Source organism: Macaca mulatta, chromosome 1 (genome assembly GCF_049350105.2).
Source record: "Macaca mulatta isolate MMU2019108-1 chromosome 1, T2T-MMU8v2.0, whole genome shotgun sequence".
Classification (NCBI taxonomy): Eukaryota; Metazoa; Chordata; class Mammalia; order Primates; family Cercopithecidae; genus Macaca; species Macaca mulatta.
The window spans coordinates 173,485,775-173,510,044 of record NC_133406.1 but is presented as its reverse complement, the minus strand read 5'-3'; the positions used below and the strand labels follow the sequence as shown (position 1 = coordinate 173,510,044).

The window sequence follows — 24,270 nt, the reverse complement described above, 5'->3', positions numbered from 1 at the left end:
ATTGGGACCAATTTGATCAACAAACCCTGAAAAAGAAGTGGCTTATTTTTTTTCTGCACTATGACCTGACCCCAATATTCTCTCTCTGATGGTGAAAAATGGCCACCTGAGGGAAGTAGAAATTACAATACTATCCTGCAGCTTGACCTTTTCTGTAAGAGGAAAGGCAAATGGAGTGAAATACCTTATGTCCAAGCTTTCTTTTCATTGAAGAAGAATCTACAACTATGCAAAGCTTGCAATTTACATCCCACAAGAGGACCTCTCAGTTTACCCCCATATCCTAGCCTTCCTATAGCTCCCATTCCTGTTAATGATAAGCCTCCTCTAATCGCCCCTGCCCAGAAGGAAACAAGCAAAGAAATCTCCAAAGGACCACAGAAACTCCTGTGCTATCGGTTATGTCCCCTTCAAGCTGTAGGGAGAGGGGAATTTGGCCCAACCCGGGTACATGTCCCCTTCTCCCTCTCTGATTTAAAGCAGATCAAGGCAGACCTGGGGAACTTTTCAGATGATCCTGATAGGTATATAGATGCCCTACAGGGTCTAGGGCAAGCCTTCTATCTCACTTGGAGAGATATTATGCTATTGTTAGATCAAACCCTGGCCTTTAATGAGAAGAATGCGGCTTTAGCTGCAGCCTGAGAGTTTGGAGCTACCTGGTATCTTAGTCAAGTAAATGATAGAATGACAGCCGAAGAAAGGGACAAATTTCCTACCAGTCATGCCCAGTATGGATCCCCATTGGAACCTCGACTCAGATCATGGGGACTGGAGTCTCAAACATCTGTTGACCTGTGTTCTAGAAGGACTAAGGACAATTAGGAAAAAGACCATGAATTATTAAATGATGTCCACCATAACTCAGGGAAAGGAAGAAAATCCTTCTACCTTCCTCAAGTGGCTACGAGAGGCCTTAAGAAAATATACTCCCCTATTACCCAACTCACTCGAGGGTCAATTGATCCTAAAAGATAAGTTTACTAACCAATCAGCTGCAGATATCAGGAGAAAGCTCCAAAAGTGAGCCCTGGGTCCTGAACAAAATCTGGAGGCATTATTAAACCTGGCAACCTCAGTGTTCTATAATAGGGACCAAGAGGAACAGGCCGAAAAGGAAAAGTGAGATCAGAGAAAGGCCACAGCCTTAGTCATGGCCCTCAGACAAACAAACGTTGGTGGTTCAGAGCAGACAGAAAATGGAGCAGGCCAACCACTTGGTAAGGCTTGTTACCAGTGTGGTTTGCAAGGACACCTTAAAAAAGATTATCCAACAAGAAACAAGCTGCCCCCTCACCCATGTCCACTATGCCGAGGCAATCACTGGAAGGTGCACTGCCCCAGAGGACAAATATTCTCTGGGCCATAAGCCCCCAACCAGATGATCCAACAACAGGACTGAGGGTGCCCGGGGCAAGCGCCAGCTCATGTCATCACCCTCACTGAGGCCCGGCTATGGTTAACCATTGAGGGCCAAGAAATTGACTTCCTCCTAGACACTGGCGCAGCTTTCTCAGTGTTAATCTCCTGTCCTGGACAGCTGTCTTTAAGGTCCAATCCTGGGACAGCCTGTAACCAGGTATTTCTCCCACCTCCTCATTGTAATTGGAAGACTTTGCTCTTTTCACATACCTTTCTTGTTATGCCTGAAAGTCCCACACCCTTAGTAGGGAAGGACATGTTAGTCAAAGTTGGAGCTATTATCTACATGAATATGGGGAACAAGTTACCCATTTGTTGTCCTCTGCTTGAGAAGGGAATAACCCTGAAGTATGGGCATTGGTAGGACAATTCGGAAGGGCAAAAAATACCTGCCCAGTGCAAATTAGGCTAAAAGACCCCACTACTTTTCCTTATCAAAGGCAATATCCCTTAAGGCCTGAAGCTCATAAAGGTTTACAGGATATTGTTAGACATTTAAAAGCTCAAGACTTAGTAAGAAAATGCAGCAGTCCCTGCAACACCCCAATTCTAGGAGTACAAAAACTGAATGGTCAGTGGAGACTAGTGCAAGATCTTAGACTCATCAATGAGGCAGTAATTCCTCTATATCCAGTTGTACCCAACTCCTATACCCTGTTCTCTCAAATACCAGAGGAAGTAGAATGGTTCACTGTTCTGGACCTCAAGGATGCCTTCTTCTGTAGTCCCCTGCACTCTGACTCCCAGTTTCTCTTTGCCTTTGAGGATCCCACAGACCACATATCCCAACTTATTTGGACAGTCTTGCCCCAAGGGTTTAGGGATAGCCCTCATTTGTTTGGTCAGTCACTGACCCAAGATCTAGGCCACTTCTCAAGTCCAGGAACTCTGGTCCTTCAGTATGTGGATGATTTACTTTTGGCTACCAGTTTGGAAGTCTCGTGCCAGCAGGCTACTCTAGATCTCCTGAACTTCCTAGCTAATCAAGGGTACAAGGCATCTACATTGAAGGCCCAGTTCTGCCTACAATAAGTCAAATATCTAGGCCTAATCTTAGTCAAAGGAACCAGGACCCCAGCAAGGAAGGAATACAGCCTATACTGGTTTTTCCTCACCCTAAGACATTTAAACAGTTGTAGGAGTTCCTTGGAATCACCGGCTTTTGCCAACTATGGATCCCCAGACACAGAGAGATAGCCAGGCCCCTCTATACTCTAATCAAGGAGACCCAGAGGGCAAACACTCATCTAGTAGAATGGGAGCCAGAGGCAGAAACAGCCTTCAGAACCTTAAAAGAGGCCCTAGTACAAACTCCAGCTTTAAGCCTTCCCACAGGACAAAATGTCTCTTTATACATCATGGAGAGAGCAGGAATAGCTCTTGGAGTCCTTACTTAGACTCGTGGGACAGCCCCACAACCAGTGGCATACCTAAGCAAGGAAATTGACGTAGTAGCAAAAGGCTGGCTACTGTTTACGGGTAGTTGCAGCAGTGGCCATCTTAGTATCAGAGGCTATCAAAATAATACAAGGAAAGGATCTCACTGTCTGGACCACTCATGATGTAAATGGCATACTAGGTGCCAAAGGAAGTTTATGGCTATCAGACAATCCCCTGCTTAGATACCAGGCACTACTCCTTGAGGGACCAGTGCTTCAAATACGTACATGTGCAACCCTCAACCCTGCCACTTTTCTCCCAGAGGACGGGGAACCAATTCAGCATGACTGCCAACAAATTATAGTCCAGACTTATGCTACCCGAGATGATCTCTTAGACATCCCCTTAGCTAATCCTGACCTTAATCTATATACGGATGGAAGTTCATTTGTGGAGATGAAACTAGGCCGCATAAAACTTAGAAACTAGGCCTCATAAAAAAAAGAATTTAAAAAAATTAACACCAGGTGGCTCTGGATAGGGTCCCACCCTGCCTCGATAAGGTCCCACCCTGATAGGGTCCCACCCTGCCAATTCCGGGAAACAACCTCATGAGGTCCCACCCTGCCAATTCCGGGGGTCCCACCCTGCCTCGAAGTTCCTGGAATCAACAACTCCAGGAAAAAAACCTCATAAGGTCCTGCTCTAACCAATTAGAACAAGACACCTTGCTCAGGCCATAGACAGACCCAATTACCACGCGCCTAAAGCTTTGTTTGAATTTCGCGCCCTAAGCTGTGTTTGAACTTGTGTTTGCCTATATAAACAGCCTGTAACAAGCAGTCGGGGTCCCAGGGCCAACTTAGAGCTTGGGACCCTAGCGCGCTAATAATAAATAACTCTCTGCTGTGAATCTCGTTTCGGTGATCCTTCGCGGCGACCCCTGCCCAGGAGGGAATCGACAGTTCGGTTCCAACAGAGAATGGGATACAAAGGGCAGGTTATGCAACAGTTTGTGATGTAACAGTACCAGAAAGTAAGCCTCTTTCCCCCAGCGCCCAGTTAGCAGAACTAGTGGCACTTACCCAAGCCTTAGAAATGGCAAAGAGAAAATGAATAAATGTGTATACAGATAGCAAGTATGCTTATCTAATCCTACATGCCCACACTACAATATGGAAAGAAAGGGAGTTCCTAACTTCTGGGGGACTCCCATTAAATACCACAAGGAAACCATGCAGTTATTGCATGCAGTGCAAAAACCCAAGGAGGCGGCAGTCTTACACTGCTGAAGCCATCAAAAAGTGGCTGGCAGAGGCTGAGAGAGACCAGCAGAGAAAGAAAGAGAGAAAGAGACAGAAAATCAAAGAGAAAGAAAGAGAGAAAAAGTCAAAGAAAGAAAGAAAAGAAAGAAAAAGAAAGAAAGAGAAAGAAAGAAAAAGAGAGAAAGAAAGAAGAAAGAAAGAAAGAGAGAAAGAAAGAAAGAGAAAGAAAGAAAAAGAAAGAAAGAAAGAAAAAGAAAGAAAGAAAGAAAAAGAAAGAAAGAGAGAAAGAAAGAACTGGTAAAGAAAAAAAGAGTGTACCCTATTCCTTTAAAAGCCAGGGTAAATTTAAAACCTATAATTGATAATTGAAGGTCTTCTCTGTGATCCTGTAACACTCCAATACCACCCTGTTGTCAGTGTAAACAAGGCATAGCCCAAAAGCACTGAGGCCACTGACATCCATAGCCTTCCTATCAAAAATCCTTAACCCTGCAGGTTTCCTAACAGGGGATCTAAATCTTAATTAATTACCATACAAAGGTCTGACCAGATCTAGGAGGAACTCCCTTCAGCACAGGGAGATTGTTCCTCCCGGGTGATTAAGGAAAAAGACACAATGGGTATTCAGTAAGTGATAAGGAAACTCTTGTAGAAACAGAGTTAGGAAAATTGCCTAATAATTGATCTGCTCAAACGTGGGAGCTGTTTGCACTCTGCCAAACCTTAAAGTACTTACAGAATCAGGAAGGAGCCATCTATACCAATTCTAAGTTAATATGGACTGAAGGAGGTCTTATTAATAGCAAAGAATAATTAAAATCCCAAATGTACAAGGTTTTCAACAAAAGCAAAGCTTGCTAAAAGTTAACAGTGTAACATGGATTATCCTAACTTCTAATCTTGTGGAAATCAGACCCTATCAGTGCCCCTCAAAGCTCCCAGCACTTTGGGAGGCTGAGGCAGGCAGAAAACCTGAGGTCGGGAGTTCGAGATCAGCCTGGCCAACATCCTGAAACCCTGTTTCTCTACTAAAAATACAAAAATTAGCCAGGTGTGGTGGCTCATGCCTGTAATCTCAGCTACTCGGGAGGCTGAGGCAGGAGAATCACTTGAACCTGGGAGGCGGAGGTTGCAGTGAGCTGAGATCACACCACTGCACTCCAGCCTGGGTGACAGAGCGAGACCGTGTCTGAAAAAAAGAAAAAAAAAGTAGGGGCCAGGTACGGTGGCTCACCCCTGTAATCCCAGCACTTTAGGAGGCCGAGGCAGGTGGATCACGAGGTCAGGAGATCAAGACCATCCTGGCTAACACAGTGAAACCCCATCTCTACTAAAAATACAAAAAATTAGCCGGGTGTGGTGGCGGGCACCTGTAATCCCAGCTACTCAGGAAACTGAGGCAGGAGAATGGTGTGAATCTGGGAGGCAGAGCTTGCAGTGAGCGGAGATCACGCCACTGCACTCCAGCCTGGGTGACAGAGCGAGACCGTGTCTGAAAAAAAGAAAAAAAAAGTAGGGGCCAGGTACGGTGGCTCACCCCTGTAATCCCAGCACTTTAGGAGGCCGAGGCAGGTGGATCACGAGGTCAGGAGATCAAGACCATCCTGGCTAACACAGTGAAACCCCATCTCTACTAAAAATACAAAAAATTAGCCGGGTGTGGTGGCGGGCACCTGTAATCCCAGCTACTCAGGAAACTGAGGCAGGAGAATGGTGTGAATCTGGGAGGTAGAGCTTGCAGTGAGCGGAGATCACGCCACTGCACTCCAGCCTGGGCAACAGAGCAAGACTACGTCTCAAAAAAAAAAAAAAAAAAAAAAAAAAAAAAAAAAAAAAGAAAAGAAATCAGTAAGGAGGAAGTCAAACTGTCACTGTTTGCTGATATGATTGTATACCTAGAAAACCCTAAAGACTCATCCAAAAATCTCCTAGATTTGATAAATGAATTCAGTAAAGTTTCAAGATACACAATCAATGTACACAAATCAGTAGCACTGCTGTACACCAACAACAACCAAGCTGAGAATCAGATCAAGAATGCAATCCCTTCTGTAAGAGTTTCAAATAAATAAAATAAAAATCATAGGAATATACCTAACGAAGGAGATAAAAGATCTCTACAAGGAAAACTACCAAACAGTGCTGAAATAAATCACAGATAACACAAATAGAAACACATCCCATACTCAGGAATGGGTAGAATCAATATCGTGAAAATGACCATACTGCCAAAAGCAATCTACAGATTCAATGCAATTCCCATAAAAATACCACCATCATTCTTCACAGAACTAGAAGAAACAATCCTAAAATTCATATGGAAACAAAAAAGAGCCTCTTTAGCCAAAGAAAGACTAAGCAAAAAGAACGTTATCTGACTTCAAACTCTGCTACAAGGCTATAGTTACCAAAACAGCATGGTACTGGTATAAAAATACGCATGTAAACCAATGGAACAGAATAAAGAACCCAGAAATAAAGCCAAATACTTACAGCCAACTGATCTTTGACAAATCAAACAAAAACATAAGGTGGGGAAAGGACGCCCTATTCAACAAATGGTGCAGGGATAATTGGCAAGCCACATGTAGAAAAATGAAACTGGATCCTCACCTCTCACCTTATAAAAAAATCAACTCAAGATAAATCAAAGGCTTAAATCTTTTTCTTTTTCTTGAGACAGAGTCTTGCTGTGTTGCCTAGGCTGGAATGCAATGACGCAATCTTGGTTCACTGCAAGCTCTGCCTCCTGGATTCAAGCAATTCTTGTGCCTCAGCCACTTAAATAGTTGGGATTACAGGCACACACCACCATGCCTGACTAATTTTTGTATTTTTAGTAGAGATGGGGGTTTTTGCCATGTTGGCCAGGCTGATCTCAAACTCCCTGCCTCAAGTGATCTGCCTGCCTCGGCCTCCCAGAGCGCTGGGTTTATAGGCATAAGCCATCATGCCGGCTCGAAGACTTAAATATAAGACCTGAAACCATAAAAATTTTAGAAGACAACATCTGAAAAACTCTTCTAGACATTGGCTTAAGCAGAGTTAATGACCAAAAATCCAAAAGCAAATGCAACAGAAATGAAAATAGATGGGACCTAATTAAACTAAAAAGCTTCCAGTGACAGAAATATTCAGCAAACAGACAACCCATAGATTGGGAGAAAATCTTTGCAATCTATACATCCAACAATACTATCCAGAAATTACAAGGAACTCAAACATATCAGCAAGAAAATACAATTCCAGGCTGGGCATAGTGGCTCATGCTTGTAATCCCAGCACTTTGGGAGGCTGAGGTGGGCAGATCACCTGAGGTCAGGAGTTCAAGACGGCCTGGCCAATGTGGTGAAACCTTGTCTCTACTAAAAATACAAAAATTAGCTGGGCATGGTGGTGCATGCCTGTAATCCCAGCTACTCAGGAAGCTGAGGCAGGAGAATCACTTGAACGCAGGAGGTAGAGGTTGCAGTGAGCCAAGATCACGCCACTTCACTCCAGCCTGGTGACAGAACAAGACTCTTGTCTCAAAAAAACAAACAACAAAAAACAACAAACAATCCCATCAAAAAGTGGGCAAAGGATATGAATAATTTTCAAAATAAGATATACAAATGAAAAAATGCTCAACATCACTAATTAGCAGGGAAATGTAAATTAAAACCACAATGAGATACTGCCTTATTCCTGAAAGAATGGTCATAATTTAAAAATTTAAAAAAAAAATAGACCTTGGCATGGATGTGGTAAAAAGGCAACACGTTTACACTGTTGGTGGGAATGTAAACTAGTATAGCCACTATGGAAAACAGTATGAAAATACCTTCAAGAATTAAAAGTAAAGCTACTATTTCATCCAGCAATCCCACTACTGGGTATATACCTAGAGAAAAAGAAGTCATTATATGAAAAAGACACTTGCACACGCATGTTTATAGCAGCACAATATGCAACTGCAAAAATATGGAACCAGCTTAAATGCCTGTCAACCAACAAGTGGATAAAGAACATGCGATATATTTATATACCATGGAATGCTACTCAGTCATAACAAAGAATGAAATAACGGCATTTGCAGCAACCTGGATGGAGTTAGAGACCATTATTCTAAGTGAAGTAACTCAGGAATAGAAAACCAAATATCATATGTTCTCACTTACAAGTGGGAGCTAAGCTATGAAGATGCAAAGGCACAAGAATGATACAATGGACTTTGGGGACTCTGGGGAAAGGTGGGAGCAGGGATGAGGGACAAAAGACTACACACTGGGTACAATGTACACAGCTCAGGTGATCAGTGCACCAAAATCTCAGAAATCACCACTAAAGAACTTATTCATGTAACCAAAACCACCTGTTACCCCAAAACTATGGACATAAAATTTTAAAAATAAATAAAATATATTCTAGGAAAATAAAGATGAAATCCAAAAAGAAATAAGAAGGCTGGGTGTGGTGGTTCACGCCTGTAATCCCAGCATTTTGGAAGGCAGAGGTGGGCGGATCACCAGGTCAGCAGATCGAGACCATCCTGGCTAACACGGTGAAACCCCATCTCTACTAAAAATACCAAAAAAATTTAGCCGGGCTTGGTGGCGGATGCCCGTAGTCCCAGAAGAATGGTGTGAACCCTTGAGGCTGAGCTTGCAGTGAACCGAGATTGCGCCACTGCACTCCAGGCTGGGCAACAGAGGAGGACTCCGTCTCAAAAAAAAAAAAAAAGAAAGAAAGAAAGAAGAAGACATCGGATACTAGAATCTGAGGAACTGAGCCAAGGAATGGAATAACAACATAAAAGGAGACTTATAGTAACAGGTCAAATTTAGAACAAAAAGTCACTGGGTTTCATGAACAGTTCCTCCAAGAAGACTGCAATGGAAGACAGCATGAGTAAAAATCTTGATCATTTTCACATATGATAAGAAAGTTACATGCTTCTTTTTTGGAGGCTGCAGATCTCAGTGACAATAAGCATGAATCAAACTGCTGGGTTCTTCCTGGTTCTTATACATTGATCTCAGGCAATTTGCTTATCTTCCTTGTGCCTCTTTTTTCTCAGGGATAATAGTATTTACGTCATTGGGTTGTTGAGGATGTAATCTTTCTTTGAACAGTGCTTGAGGCACATATGCAATTACATGTTTGCTATTATTATCATCATTTCCCACAAGAAAAAAGAAAGGCCATCACAAATTCCAAAAAAACCCATAAAAGTGTACTAGACAGTTAAGGTCTAAATATGAGGGAAACTAAAACATGGCATTGTTTTAGTAATAGTGAAAAAAGAGTCCATTGTTGTTAAATTGTACCCACTGAGAAGAAAGGTAATCCAAGCACATTACTTTGTTCTGTAATGATTATTACAGAGACATTACTATAATGTAAATGAAATGATTATTTATATTATCATAATAATATAAATGCTGTTAATAGTATTTTGAGTTTTAGAATTAACCTACAAACAAAACATAAAGGCTTAATCAGCAGTCAAAGCTGAATATAATAGTTCACCTAAAAAATGTAAAAGTAAATATATACTTGACCTAGAGAAGAAGTGTGGAAGAGAGTTGGAAGACAGGATAAAACTGTTAAGATCTTCATCGTATATAAAGGGGAATCAGGAGTTAGTGATTAAAAATGATGGGGAAAAAAGTTAGATATATTATTTCAAGTTGCAAAAATTAACAACAGAAGAAACAAAAAAAGTAACTATAAAAGATCAGAAGAGGAAAGTGGAGAGAGGCAGTTTGTAGAGTGGTATAAACAATCTTTGTTACTGATTTTCAGTAGATAATGTTTAAAGTTGATAAATCAAAATCAGCAGTAGAAACTCATTCTTTAGAAATATGGAGTTAATCTTATAAGGTACTGAAACCCAAAAACGTTAAACGTGGTTGCCTCTGAAAAAAGGAAATTAGAAAAGGAAGCAGAGAATGAAAGGGCTGTGTGTTCTTATTAGTGTTTCTCTACTATTTGCTTCTAAAATATCACATAGATATTTTTATTTTTAAAAAATTAAAATTTTACAATTTTTACATAAGATGCTAGTAAATGTATTATGATGAGTAACCTGACTGTGATGTTATGTTGTAATATGTATCTTGGGAGACTTTTATTAACCATGAACCTAAATAAAACATGAAATTAAATAAACCCTGTAGACGAAGATAAAACTGATAATCCTTTTAATATTTGTTAAAATATAAAATGTAGGAATATGCAACAAAATTTGTTATTAATTATGTCCCTAAGTCTGTATTTCTCCATATTTCTTTATACATTATATATATGTATATATAAAATACAAAAATTAATACCTAAGAGACTCTCTAAAGTGACTTTCCCTTGCTAATTCTCTGGTTTAATTTATCTCTCTAGTTTCCTAGATAAAAACTACTGAATGATGTCCAAGGCACTCTCAATGCTCAAAGCTAGTCACTCCAGCATGCCCATGAACTTCTGCTCAGTGATTATCAAGAGTCAGTAGTGTTGGTTCCAAATCTGTTTGTGGTAGTTGCTGTTGCAATTATGTAATTTGCATAGCATGCTCAAAACAAGCAAAACAAGGTTTTGGTTATACATTAAAAGATTAACAAATGACATATATTTTTATTTGATAAATTTGAATGTTTAAGTTATACATGTATGATTTTTATGATGCTCTGTCTTAACTGACTTTATAAGTGCTAGTCCTAATCATATTCAATAATCTCTACTGTATTGAAATATCTCCAACAAAGAATATATTATCTTCTCTAATGTCTCCATACATAAAGTTTTACGTAATATCAAAGATGAAATCAGTTTAACATTTGATCATTTTGAATCCTAAAATTCACTTGAATTTGGGATTTGTAGGAGCATATATAAAATTATTAGGACTAATTTGAATTTCTATTAAGTATTTATGGAGTATACAAATTACACCTACCTCAGTTGTATCCTTAAGATAAAGATAGGGTCTAATAGATCTTGATTTTAGATGTTCTTCTACTGGCTCTAAAGAAACAAACTCAAACATAAGTATTTCCATGCTATTGTTACTTCTAATTAAACCCAATCAACCATTGTCTCCACTGCAGTAAACTTTTAAGAAATGTAAATGAGTAATTTTATTTGCTTACATATGCATTGCTTGTACATGGTTAGAGCTAACTCTATTTTAGAATAATTTGCCCTAAAAGTGAATTTCTATTAACAGACTATAACTTTCAATTATTTACTATTTTTACAACTATTAACTGTTTATACAATAAAGCTATATTCTATTGGAAAATGATGGATTTCTAAATAAAACAGAATCATATGTGTTATTCAAAAAATATTTTGGCTAATTCCTTTGAAAAGAGAAATAGAAATAGTCTCTTCTACCTGCATTTCTCTCATATTCAGTTATGAGTTTTGTTGATCTGAATTATCATCCAATGAATATCCTTAAAGTAAGTATGGTGCAGGGGTCAGTCATACAGACTTTGGACTTAGATAGCCTGGGTCCAAATTACACCTTTTTGTGTGAGTTACATAGCCATAGCCATAGGAAAGTTACTTAACATCTATGAGTCTTACTTTCCTCATTTGTTAACTGGAAACAATAGCACTTATAGAAATACTTTCAGAGTTAAATGAGATAATCGATGTAACAAATTTAATACGGAGTCTGGTAGTCATTCAATCAATAGTTATTTGTTGATCAACTACTATAAGCTAGGCACTGATGGACTCTGGAATTGTGACTCCTGCCCAATGATGCTAGTAAATGTATTATGATGAGTAACCTGACTGTGATGTTATGTTGTAATATATATCTTGGGAGATTTTTAGTGGGTAATATGGAAGATTAAAAAAAAAAAAAAAAAAACAAGACGTTGGACTGGTGAAGTGACTTACACCTATAACCCCAGCATTTTGGGAGGCCAGGCCAGGTGCATCACTGGAGCGCAGGAGTTCGAGACTAGCCTGGGCAACATGGTGAAACCCTGTCTCTAAAAAAAAAGTACAAAAATTAGCTGAGTGTGGTGGTGTGCCTGTAGTCTCAGCTACTCAAGAGGCTGAGGTGGAAGGATTACTGAGCCCAGGGAGGTTGAAGCTGCAGTGAGCCGTGATCACACCGCTGCATTCCAGTCTCGGCAACAGAGTGAGACCCTGTCAGGAAAAGAAAACCAACAAAAAAACCAAAGGGTGAATAATTGAAATTTATTCCGTAACAAAAATAAACACATTTTGGTGAGGGAGCACCATAAAAAAGGTATATTGTTGATAGGGTAGTCAGAGGAGGCCTCTCTGAACAGATGACATTTAACCAAAATATGCAAATGAGCTGTAAGCAGCATGAATAGAGTATCAGAGTGTTTAGGCAGAGGGGAAAATATATATTCCTCTCAGGAAATCTGGCAGTTGTACTGAAAAGAGGCTAATTAAGTTGCAATTTATTTATTTTGAGATGGAGTCTTGCTCTGTCACCCAGCTGGAGTGCAGTGGCACCATCTCGGTTCACTGCAGCCTCCACCTCCTGGCTTCTAGTGATTCTCATGCCTCAGCCTCCCAAGTAGCTGGGATTACAAGCGTGCACCACCACACCTGGCTAATTTTTGTATTTTTAGTAGAGATGGGGTTTCACCATGTTGGCCAGGCTGGTCTCAAACTCCTGACCTCAAGTGATCTGCCTATCTTGACCTCCCAAAGGTCTGGGACTACAGGTGTGAACCATCCCACCTGGTTGAAGATGCAATTTAAATGAAGGCCAGGGAGGTAAGGAATGAGGTTGAATACACACACAAAAGTCACAATAGACAGGTCTTTGTTCTTTTTTTTTTTTTTTAGATGGAGTTTCACTCTTGTTGCCCAGGCTAGAGTGCAATGGTGCAATCTCAGCTCACTGCAACCTCTGCCTCCCTGGTTCAAGGGATTCTCCTACCTCAGCCTCTCAAGTAGCTGGGATGACAGGCATGTACGATCATGCCCAGCTAATTTTGTATTTTTAGTAGAAACAGGGTTTTGCCATGTTGGTCAGGCTGGTCTCAAATTCTTGACCTCAAGTGATCCACTTGCCTTGGCCTCCCAAAGTGCTGGGATTACAGCCATGAGCCACTGTGCTCAGCCAGGCCTTTGTAAGGAGTACAAGTTTCATACTAAGTACAGTGAGAAGCCACTGAAGAGGCTTTAATCAGGATCAGCCTACTTTTAAAAGATCTCTATATGATTTAAGGAAAGAAAATGGATTAGAGATTTCTGCTACCATTATGGAAGGCCAGGTAATTAGTACCAGCCCTCCTGCTGCAACATCTTAAAAGGCTAGATGGACTATTTTTTAAAGTCTAAAGAGAATCATAGACTTCAAAGATGATAAGGGACCTCTTGTCTTAAATCTAGGAGAAGATAAGAACTCAGATAGGTAAGCCCAACATGCCAAGCCACTTTTTCCCTGAGGGTATTTGTGATGTGAAAGTAAGATCAAGTTTTGGAAGCTTCATGGCTTGAGATAGAAAAAAACAAAAAGCTGGCCAAAGGTCCAAAGTTTTGATATTTAATATGTTCTCCACTTTCCTTCCTCCACAAAAAAAACTCCACACCTATTCATTTTACCTGGGATCCAAAAGGGTTACATCCTTAGGGTGAACTAGAATAGTTAAGCTTGCCACCTGGATGTTTTAGGGAAAGTAACGCCTTGAATGCTTTGGTATGTTCTGACAAGTACTGCCTCCAGATACCTGGCATAAACAGTAAAAAAAAAAAAGAAAAAGAAAAAAGAAAAAAAAATCTTTTCTGGAGTAAGGTACCATCACCCTAGTTCTCAAATTGCTCCTATAGATAATTTTCCAAATAGTGTCCAGCACACATTCAAAGATAATGAGACACATAAGGAAATATGACATCATGAAAGTGAATCATGAGAAGTAAAATAACAGTGTGTATAACAAATTCTTTGAGAAATCAGGTTATGAAGCACAATAGAAAAATTAAGCAATATGGGGTGATGTGGAGTCAACAAACCTCAGTTAAGAAGGTTGATGAGAATCATGCAATGGAATGATTGATAATGCCAGAGAAAGACAAAAACTAAGGCAACACGAAATGTTCAACTTCTCTGAGAACTGATAATGCTGATTCCTAGCTCACAGGTTCCTAAAATTTTTTTTTTTTTTGAGACAGAGTCTCGCTCTTGTCACCTAGGCTGGAGTGCAGTGGCATGATAGCTCACTGCAACCTCTGCCTCCTGGGGTTCAAGCGATTCTTCTGCCTCAGCCTCCTGAGTAGCTGGGATTACAGGTATGTGCCACCACACCAGGCTAATTTTTTTACTTTTGGTAGAGATGGGGTTTTGCCATGTTGGCCAGGCTGGTCTCGAACTCCTGACCTCAGGTGATCTACCCGCCTCTGCCTCCCAAAGTGCTGGGATTACAGGCGTGAGCCACTGCGTCCACTCGGCCAGATTCCTAAAATTTCTAACCTGAAAGTAAGTTTCTATTAAGCAAGCTGGTCATACTTGACTTTTAAAAAACAATAACAAGGAAATTCTCAGTATTGAGCTGAAAGGAAACTCAGAGATTTTGTTTCTAGAAGAAAAAAACACATAACCCTATAAACATAAAAATATATTCCTATTTTGTGAATTGTATAAATTGTCCATTCTGATATTTAACATCTCTTCTTACTAAATTCTTTTTTATAGTTCATGGAAATGCTTTTGACAGAGACATCAAATTATCAAGAACTTTTAAGACACACATCAATAAAGTAAATAAAGCACCCATTAATAAATCAAAGAAGTAAATATGTTACACAAAGCATTACCTGTTGACTCACTTTCTTTATTTTTTATATTTGTTTGAACAAAGAATGGTCTTAAATTTGACTTTTCAAAATTACTCTTTCTAGGTTCAGGCTCACATTTGAAAGACGCACGCCTGGAAGAAATAAAAATTAATTTAAATTAATGAGAAAATTTACAAAATAAATCTAATAAATAAATTTGGAGAAATGTGGTGAAGTCCTAGTTACACAGACTTGGATGTTATGTTAATGTTATCATAGTACAAAGTGCAAAACATTGGACTGCTTAAATAGGAGCTGAAAATATTAGTTTTAGTCATTTAAAGTAGAGGGGGATATAATCCAGTCCCACACTGTAACTGTTGTCTGTAGGCCGACGTCCCAGATTTACAGTCCGGACTCTAACCTCTTCTCTGAACTACAGATTTACATATCCAACTGCCCACATGACTCCTGCACTTAGCTTAATTGTAAGTATCTCGAACTTAACATATTCAAAACCAAATTCTTGATTCCACCCCCTTCCTGATCTTCTCCTCACCCAGGTTTCCCCATCTCCGGTCAACCAGAGGCTTAGGCCAAAAAGTCTGCAGACATCTTTTATTTCCTTTTCTTTTTCCACTCCCAACCTATCAGCAAATATTACTGTGTCTTTCTTTGAAATAGATTCCAAATCCAAACACCTCTTTCCTCATTGCTCCCATCCAAGTCCAAGACCCCTTTTTCATCTGAACCGCTTCCATATATGTCTCTAGCCTTCTTCTGTTTGCTTTCCCTGCTATTATGCTTGTCCTCAACATTCTCTTCGCAATACAGCCATAGCAAGACTTGTAAAATATAAATGTGACTATCATTTCCTTCAACTGTTTCCTATCAAACTTGAGTAAAATTCAAAATGCTCCCTAACAGACAGAAACTTTTCCCCCAGTTCTCATTTCTGAGTAGCAGAATTTCCACTGATTGCCACTCCAGGCCCCTCTCTGCATACCCCTTCACCTCTCACCTCCACATGAACGCTGAGCAAGTTTTCTAGCTGTTTGGTTCAGGGAAAGGAATTTAGGCTCCACTTAAGGACTTTGCTCTTTCCTCTGCCTGTAGTATTCTCTCCACAAGGGGTTGACGTGGCCTACTCCTTCATTTCAGTCTCTACTCACATTTCCACCTCAGAAAGATCTTTCCAGCCCATCCCACTTCCCCCATCTAAAATAGTAACCCCTGTTCCTCTACAGCATTCATCACTGGTGAATTTACATTATATATTCATTTGTTTATTTAATTTATTATCTGTCTCCCCACCTTATCCTAGATTGTAAACTCTGAGGGCAGACTACTTATGTGTTTTATTCACTGTGGTATTTTAGCACCTATAACATGACTGGTACATAGCACATGTTTAATATTCATTGAATGCCTAATAGGCCGGGTGCAGTGGCTAATGCCTATAATTCCAACACTTTGAGAGGCTGAGGCAGGTGGATCAACTGAGGTCAGGAGTTCGAGACCAGCCTGGCTAACATGGCAAAACCCCATCTCTAGTAAAAATACAAAAATTAGCCGGGTGTGGTGGCATGTGCCTGTAGTTCCAGCTACTGAGGAGGCTGAGGCAGGAGAATTGCTTGAATGCAGAAGGCAGAGGCTGCAGTGAGCTGAGATAGTGCCACTGCACTCCAGCCTGGGTGACAGAGAGAGATTTTGTCTCAAAAGAAAAAAAATAATTATTGAATGCATAGGATTTTTGGTAAATTTTTATTGAACTTTCTTATCATCTTATACTTTCCAATGGGTTTTCAGTTTATTCTCTCTTTTAATAAATAATTATGTAATCTTCATAAAATAATTTATGTGTTCCTTCAAAAAAATGTATCTTATGTTCTTATTTAATATCATTGGGGAGGACTTCTAGAAGAGGGTAGTATACTAGTGAGAATGGGCATTGTTCTGTTTCTAACTTGAATGAGAATGAGTCAAGGGTTTCTAAGGATGATGCTGGCTATACAGTCTTGTTAAGGAGGTAATATTTTATCTTTATCTTAAAATACTTATGTTGCTAAAGTATTTTTTTCAAACTCATTTGCAAAGTATATAAAGATATTCACATATGAATTTCCTTGTGGTAAACCAAAGAGCATAGGCTTTGAAGTTAGACCTTACTTTGCATCTTGACTCTATGTGAACTTCCATAGAATATTGAATACTATGAATCTCAGTCCTTCATATGTCAAATAAGGCTAATAGTTACCTCAAGGGATTGTTGTAAGAATTATGTAAAATAAAGTTTAGAAAGTGATCAACAAAATGTCATAGAGATAAATGAGGATACTGATTCTTATTCCTGAAATTTACTCCACTTAGTCATAGTGGAGTAATATTTATTTAACATAGTTTTGGATTTCATGTTGTTAAAATAAGTTGTTGAGTGGCAATTATTCCGTTGCCTTAGAATTGGTGACCAGGTGACTTTTTACTCCATAGCTGAGTAAAAAGGAGCAATACATACTCTATATTCTACAAAGATCCACGAATACTTGGAGCAAGAGATTCTTTTAGGCCTTCAAATAAAAGAAAACTGGTGAGGGAAAAAAGAAAAATATCAGAATTGTAAGTCATTGACCTGTTAGGGTCTGCTGTGGCTTTTTCCTCTTTTCTCTGCACATCTGTTAGACACCACACTTGCTGATTTGCCCCAGGTCAAATTTGGAGCAGGTGAAATCAAGCAGGTAAAGCAGGCACCCTGCACTACACTGTTTGGCATGGCCAGGATATTTGAGTTTCTGAGGAAATGCTATGGACTGAATGTTTGTGTCCCCCTCAAATTCAAATGCTGAAGCTTAAATCTCTAATGTTATGGTATTTGGAAGTGGGAGCTTTGGGAGATAATTAGGTTATGAGAGTATAGCCTCATGAAAAGGATTTGTGTTCTTCTAAGAAGAGTTGGTCTAACTCCTTCTCCCTCTCTCTCTCTATCTGCCTTTCTGTCTATCTCCTCATGACGTGAACATACAAAGAAACAGCCGTCTGCAAACCAGGAAGAATACCCTCACCAGACACCCAATCTGCTGGAACTTTGATCTGGACTTCCTGGTCTCAAGAACTGTGAGAAATAAATTTCTGTTGTTTAAGCCACCCAGGCTATGGTGTGCTATTGTAGCAGCCCATACTAAGACAGAAATTAGTAATGAGCAGTGGGGTGCTGTTGTAACAAATACTTGAAAACGTGGCAGTGGCTTTGGAATTGGTTAATGGGTAGAGGCTGGAAGAGTTTGGAAGTACATGCTAGAAAATGCTGACATTGCCAAGAAGGAGATATTAAAGGTGACTTTGGTGAGGGCTCAAAAAGAAAAGAGAAAAACTTCCATTTTCTTAGAGAATACATAAGTAATTATGAATAAAATGTTGGTAGAAATATGGATGGTAAGGGCCATTCTGATGAGATCTCAGACGGAAGTAAAGAACATGTTATTGGAAACTTGAGGAAAGGTGGTCCTTGTTATAAAATGGCAAATAACTTGGCTTGTGTTTGTGTTTTAGTATTTTGCAGAATGTAGAAATTGCAGGCAATGAAATTGGATAGTTAGCTGAGGTTAGTTCTAAGCAAAGTGTTGAGGAGTGACTTGGTTCCTACTGATATTTATAGTAAAATGCAAGAGGAGAGAAATTAATTGAAGATGAAATTGTTAAGGAAAAAGGAACCAGAAATTAAAGATTTGAAAAATTTTCAGTCTGCCCATATTACAAAAAATGAAAAAGTATGCTTGGGAGAGAACACTAAAGGTATGGTAAGTTGACCATTTGCTAGGTAGGTCAGTGTGGATGTGTACCAGGGACCAAATCAGCCATCTCAACAGAAGCCAGGAATAGAGATAGGATTATACCAGCAGAAACACTGCCAGCTGGGACTAAGGGAAACAGAGAAAGTGGGACAAAATGAAAGAAGACTGTTGCACTTCTTAAGATTCTACAGGACCAGACCATACAGCTATTGTATGCAGCTGTTCAGCTATAAATGTACACTGTTTTTCAAGACAAGGGAAGAAGGACCTCAAAAGCAATTCAAAGATGATCAGGGTTGCCACTCCCACAACAGGCCCAGAGGGCATGCACTCAGGGGACAGGGCTGCCTCCATTTCTGTTTCAAAGGGTAAGATCCCTGCCCAGTGGGGCCATGGGTGTGCAACTCCCACCAAACAGAGCTTCAGAGGCGAGACCACTGCCTGAGTGGGTTCTGGAGGCAGCACTACTAGTCTACTGAATCTAGAAGGCAGAGCTTTAAGCCAAAGAGGATTATTCTCAAACCTTAGGATCTCATAGAGTTTGCCTTGCATGGTTTTAGAATTACTTGGAACCTGTCATTTCTCCCTTCTTTCTTATCTCTCCCTTTTGGAATGAGAATGTCTATCCTACACCCATCCCATCAATGTAGCTTGGAAACATCCAACTTGTTTGCTTTCACAGGTTCACAATTGAAGAGAAATTTTGCCTCAGGATACTGTTACCTCAGGTCTCATCCATATCTGATTTAGATGATACTTAGATGAGAGTTTGGACTTAAGAGTTGATGGTGAACCAGTTAAGACTTTTGGGTCTATTGGGATGGGATGAATGTATTTTTCTTGTGAGAAAGATATAAATTTGGAGGGGACAGGGGTGGAATTCTACAGACTGAATATCTGTATCCCCTTCAAATTCATATATTAAAGTCTAAATCCCCAAAGTTATGGTTTTTGGGAGGTGCGGCCTTTAAGAGGTAATTAGGTCATGAGGGTGTAGCCTCATGAATGGGATTAGTGCCCTTACAAGACATGAGAGAGGTGCTCTCTCTCCCTCTCTTTCTTGCTGCCATATGAAGATACAATAAGAAGACAGCTGTCTGCAAAGCAGGAAGAGTGTCCTCACCAGACACTGATCTTGGACTTCCTAGCCTTTAGAACTATGACAAATAAATTTCTGTTATTTAAACCACGCAGAGTAAGGTATTCTTTATAGCAGCTTGAACTGACTAATATAGGAGGTCAAATGGATACTGAGATAGTAACTGTGTTTGGGTCATTTTGCTGATACTCCACCCAGATTGCTGACTGCAAGCTTGGGGATCCTTTGCAGAAGAAATTGTGGCATATATTGGAGAGTATATGAGTTGATGAAGAATTTGAAGAGTTGTAGCTGAAGGAAGCTCTCCTTGGTTGGAGAATGGGTTCCTCTGAGGATCTCTCACATGTGCTCTTTATGACTAAAGTTGGCCAGAAAATGATTGATGACTAAGGAAAAAGTTGGAAAAGTTAATAAGAAATTTTGTCTTCTCTCACCCTCCTCCTTTACTCCCATACAGGGGGTGTGCTGGTAAATTTTTAATAACCTTGAGTTTGGGTGTAGTTCTAATGTGGAATTTTACTCATTCATCAATAGCGTAAGCTACCTCTTTGTTGAACCAAATAATAGTTTTTGAGCATTTCCTTATTTTTTTGTGCTATTCAAAGCATAATGGCTATAGGTAAGGCATACTTTTTTTGGCAACACTTACTTTTAAGTTTAATCTTCATCATTAACATTTTCTTCCTCACTTTCTTAAATCTAGACAGACAACAACTCAAGCCTTGATTTGTAGTGTTTGCCAGTTGCTGTGGTGTAAATACTCCCATTGTCAATTTCTACCAAGGTGATATAATTAAATGTGAAATTTGGAAGAGATGTGTAGTAGCATACTTTTATACAAATTTCTACCATATGGATATAATAGATGTAAATAACTTCAAAACCATGGATAATAGTAAAATGTACAATAATTAGGAAGTGATGAGTTCTGAGTATTATCTTTATTTTTAGTATGCCATTGAATTTTAAGTTTATATAATTTAATTTTTAATGGTAAGTGTTTAATAAACATCTCACAAAATTGCTGAAAATTCAACCAGCAGCTCTAATAAGTTGGTAGGAGTTGGCTTTAGCACACCACTGTACCCATATCAGAGGAAAAAGAAATTAGAAGAGTGAGGAGGTGTGCTGCAAGAGGACCATATCAGCCTGCTACTTTCAGATGAGGGAACAAGAAGAATCAAATTACTGACCATACCCCTCTCCATTTCAGCTCCTCCAGTGTCACTAGACTGGCTTGTATAGGGAAGGGAAAGCCATGACGAGGGGTAAGATTAAAATACTAAGTTGGACAGACTTTTAATAACCAAAGTGATCAGGGCGAAATTAGAGAAATATAAAACTGCTTTGTTATTATTATTATTTTTGGGATGGAGTTTCACTCTTGGTGCCCAAGCTGGAGTGCAATGGCGCGATCTCAGCTCACTGCAACTTCCACCTCCAGGGTTTAAGCTATTCTCCTGTCTCAGCCTCCTGAGTAGCTGGGATTACAGGTATGCGCCACCACGCCCAGCTAATTTTTGTCTTTTTAATAGAGACGGGGTTTTACCATGTTGGCCAGGCTGGTCTTGAACTCCTGACCTCAGGTGATCAGGCCACCTTGGCCTCCCAAAGTGCTGTGATTACAAGTGTGAGCCACTATGCCCTGCTTTATGTTTTTATGTCACTGAATCAAGAATAAGCAATGAAATAGTTAAAACTAATATTTTATTTTATGTTTCTTTAAAAATCTATATTTGCTTTGGGAGGCCGAGACGGGCGGATCACGAGGTCAGGAGATCGAGACCATCCTGGCTAACACGGTGAAACCCCGTCTCTACTAAAAAATACAAAAAACTAGCCGGGCGCAGTGGCGGGCGCCTGTAGTCCCAGGTACTCGGGAGGCTGAGGCAGGAGAATGGCGTGAACCCGGGAGGCGGAGCTTGCAGTGAGCTGAGATCCCGCCACTGCACTCCAGCCTGGGCGGCAGAGCGAGACTCCGTCTCAAAAAAAAAAAAAAAAAAAAAAAAATCTATATTTGCTTTCTATTCTTGTGGTCAGACTTAAGGATCAAATCTACCTTTGCAAAAAAGAACTGAGAACTGTTTCACCTTTGTCTGTGTTCCAAAACTATTTAAATAGTTCTTTGAAACTACAAAGAAACTCACCCTTGACACAGCTTCAAAGTGGTACTTTTGTAAAAGAATTCTTTGACTGCTTCCTCAAATTTTTCTACAGTTATTGATCTATTTATGTTTTCTTTTTTGTTGAGATTTTTCCCTTTCATATTTTCCCAAAAGTTCATCCATTATTACACACATGTGTCAAGCAATGTAGTTACACAAAGCGTTCATTATAATTATTTTAATGTCTTCCATATCCATGGCTATAACTTCTTCTTCATTACCAATATTGTGCCTTTATGTTGCCATTGTTTTCTCTTCAATTTTCCAAACTGTGGTCATTTTAACATTTTTTTTGGAGATGTTAAACATACTAAGTTTCCCAAGTACTCTTAAAAGTTCAGTGTGCTAGGCCGGGTGCAGTGGCTCATGTCTGTAATTCTAGCACTTTGGGAGGCCAAGGTGGGTGGATCACCTAAGGTCAGGAGTTCGAGACCAGCCTGGCCAACATGGTGAAACCTTGTCTCTACTAAAAATACAAAAAATTAGCTGGGTGTCGGGGCTCATGGCTGTAATCCCAGCTACTCGGGAGGCTGAAGCAGGAGAATCGCTTGAACCTGGGAGAGGGAGGTTACAGTGAGCCGAGATTATGCCACTGCACTCCAGCCTGGGCGGCAACAGAGCAAGACTCTGTCTCAAAAAAAAGTTCAGTGTGCTTAGGAGGGGAAAGCCAAAGTTTGGTGAATGTACTGGGAGACTGACAGCTTTTCTTTTTTTTAGTCCTCCAACAAATGTATACTTAACATGGTTTATAATAAATGTATTGAATTAAAAACTAAGTGTTATACATTTGATTTATAAGATTAATTATTTATAAATCCTGTCCTCAACTGATCTTGACTTTCTTTTCTGGTTTATATAGTCTCTTGTCATATTTTTTAAAGTTTCCATTTTATTACATAGATTAAGTTTTTTGATTTGGCTGAGGTGTAACTAAATTATAAATTCTGCTATCTAGAAGCAGATAGAATTGTAGGATAGATAAAATGGATATATAGTTTTCTTCTAGGCTGACAGAGACCTGGATAAGGGTGTTCTATAACACCCTCACTGAGGACTGAGCTACAATTACTTTTACCAGTTTTTAAGGAGGATCCAAGTATGAGTTATTCTACTCCTATGCTTCCCTAGAAGTAGGTGTTAAAAACCACTGAGTCTGGGATTGACCCTACTTACCAGCTAACAAGTTCACCTGGCAGTTTCATCAATGCTGGCAGAAGATATGAGACTCTTGGATCAGAGACAAAGGATGATTGATTACTCAACAATAAGAGTGTCCATATTGACCAGGCATGGTGGCTCATGCCTATAATCCCAGCACTTTGGGAGGCTAAGGAGAGTGTACCACTTAAGGACAGGAGTTCAAGATCAGCCTGGCCAACATGGCGAAACCCCGTACCTACGAAAAATACAAAAAATTATCCAGGTGCAGGGGTACACACCTGTAATCCCAGCTACTCGGGAGGTTGAAGCAGGATAATCTCTTGAACCCAGGAGAGGGAGGTTGCAGTGAGCCGAGATTGTGCCACTGCACTCCAGCCTGGGCGAAAGAGCAAGACTCTGTCTCAAAAAAAAAAAAAAAAAAAAAAAAAAAAGAAAAGAAAAAAAGGAGTAGCCAGATTATCATCTTCTGCACCAGTTCTCTGAGCTAGGAATAAAAATTGTGTTCCTAAAACCAAACATCATATGTTCTCACTGATATGTGGAAGCTAAGCTATGAGGATGCAAAGGCATAAGAATGATGCAATGGACTTTGGGGACTTGTAGGAAAGGGTGGGAGGGGGATGACGGATAAAAGACTACAAATAGGGTGCAGTGTACACTGCTCTGGTGATGGGTGCACCAAAATCTCAGAAACAACCACTGAAGAACTTACTCTTGTAACCAAATGCCACCTGTACCCCAATAACCTATGAAAAAAAAATGTTCCTAGCTCTAGGTTCTCATAGAAAATGAGAAGTAGAATTTGGAATTATAAATGTGGTGGGCTCACCAGTACAAGATCATAAATCTGTTTTTTGTAAATTTTATCGGTTTGTCCTTTTGCATTAAAAAAATTGATCCCCTCTTCCCTCTGCCTGTTTTTGCTCTTACATTTAAAAAAAGTCCTGTGAAATTATACCCTGTCTTAGTTGAACTAAGGGAAGTACAGATTAAGGCCTTGATTTTGAGTTGCATAGGCTAGAATTATAGGAAGGTGACTGCTTATCACTGGGACAGGTCATTGAAATGGTACTTTCATGAAAAGGAAAGAAACCCATGGGAAGGGTAAAGCTCAGATGGAAGCATGGGGTTGCTCTGAAAGCTCCCCCTTCCCAACTGGAAATTGCTTATGGAAATTCTTTGGAATGTTTTATGTTTTTATAGGAAGGCAGCTTTGAGAAAGAATCCCAGAACATTGT

The 24,270-nt window shown here is 39.8% G+C and overlaps 1 protein-coding gene across 1 annotated transcript in view; it reads right to left on the bottom strand.

Moving 5' to 3' along the window:
- The window catches only part of C1H1orf141 (chromosome 1 C1orf141 homolog), a 69,494-nt gene that overhangs the window by 21,348 nt on the left and 23,876 nt on the right, over nucleotides 1-24,270 (bottom strand). Inside the window, exons 7-8 of the mRNA XM_077954430.1 lie at nucleotides 14,859-14,971; nucleotides 10,999-11,066 (exon numbers count right to left, since the gene is read on the bottom strand). Coding sequence (XP_077810556.1) covers nucleotides 10,999-11,066; nucleotides 14,859-14,971 — 181 coding nt within the window. The remainder of the gene's footprint in view (nucleotides 1-10,998; nucleotides 11,067-14,858; nucleotides 14,972-24,270) is intronic.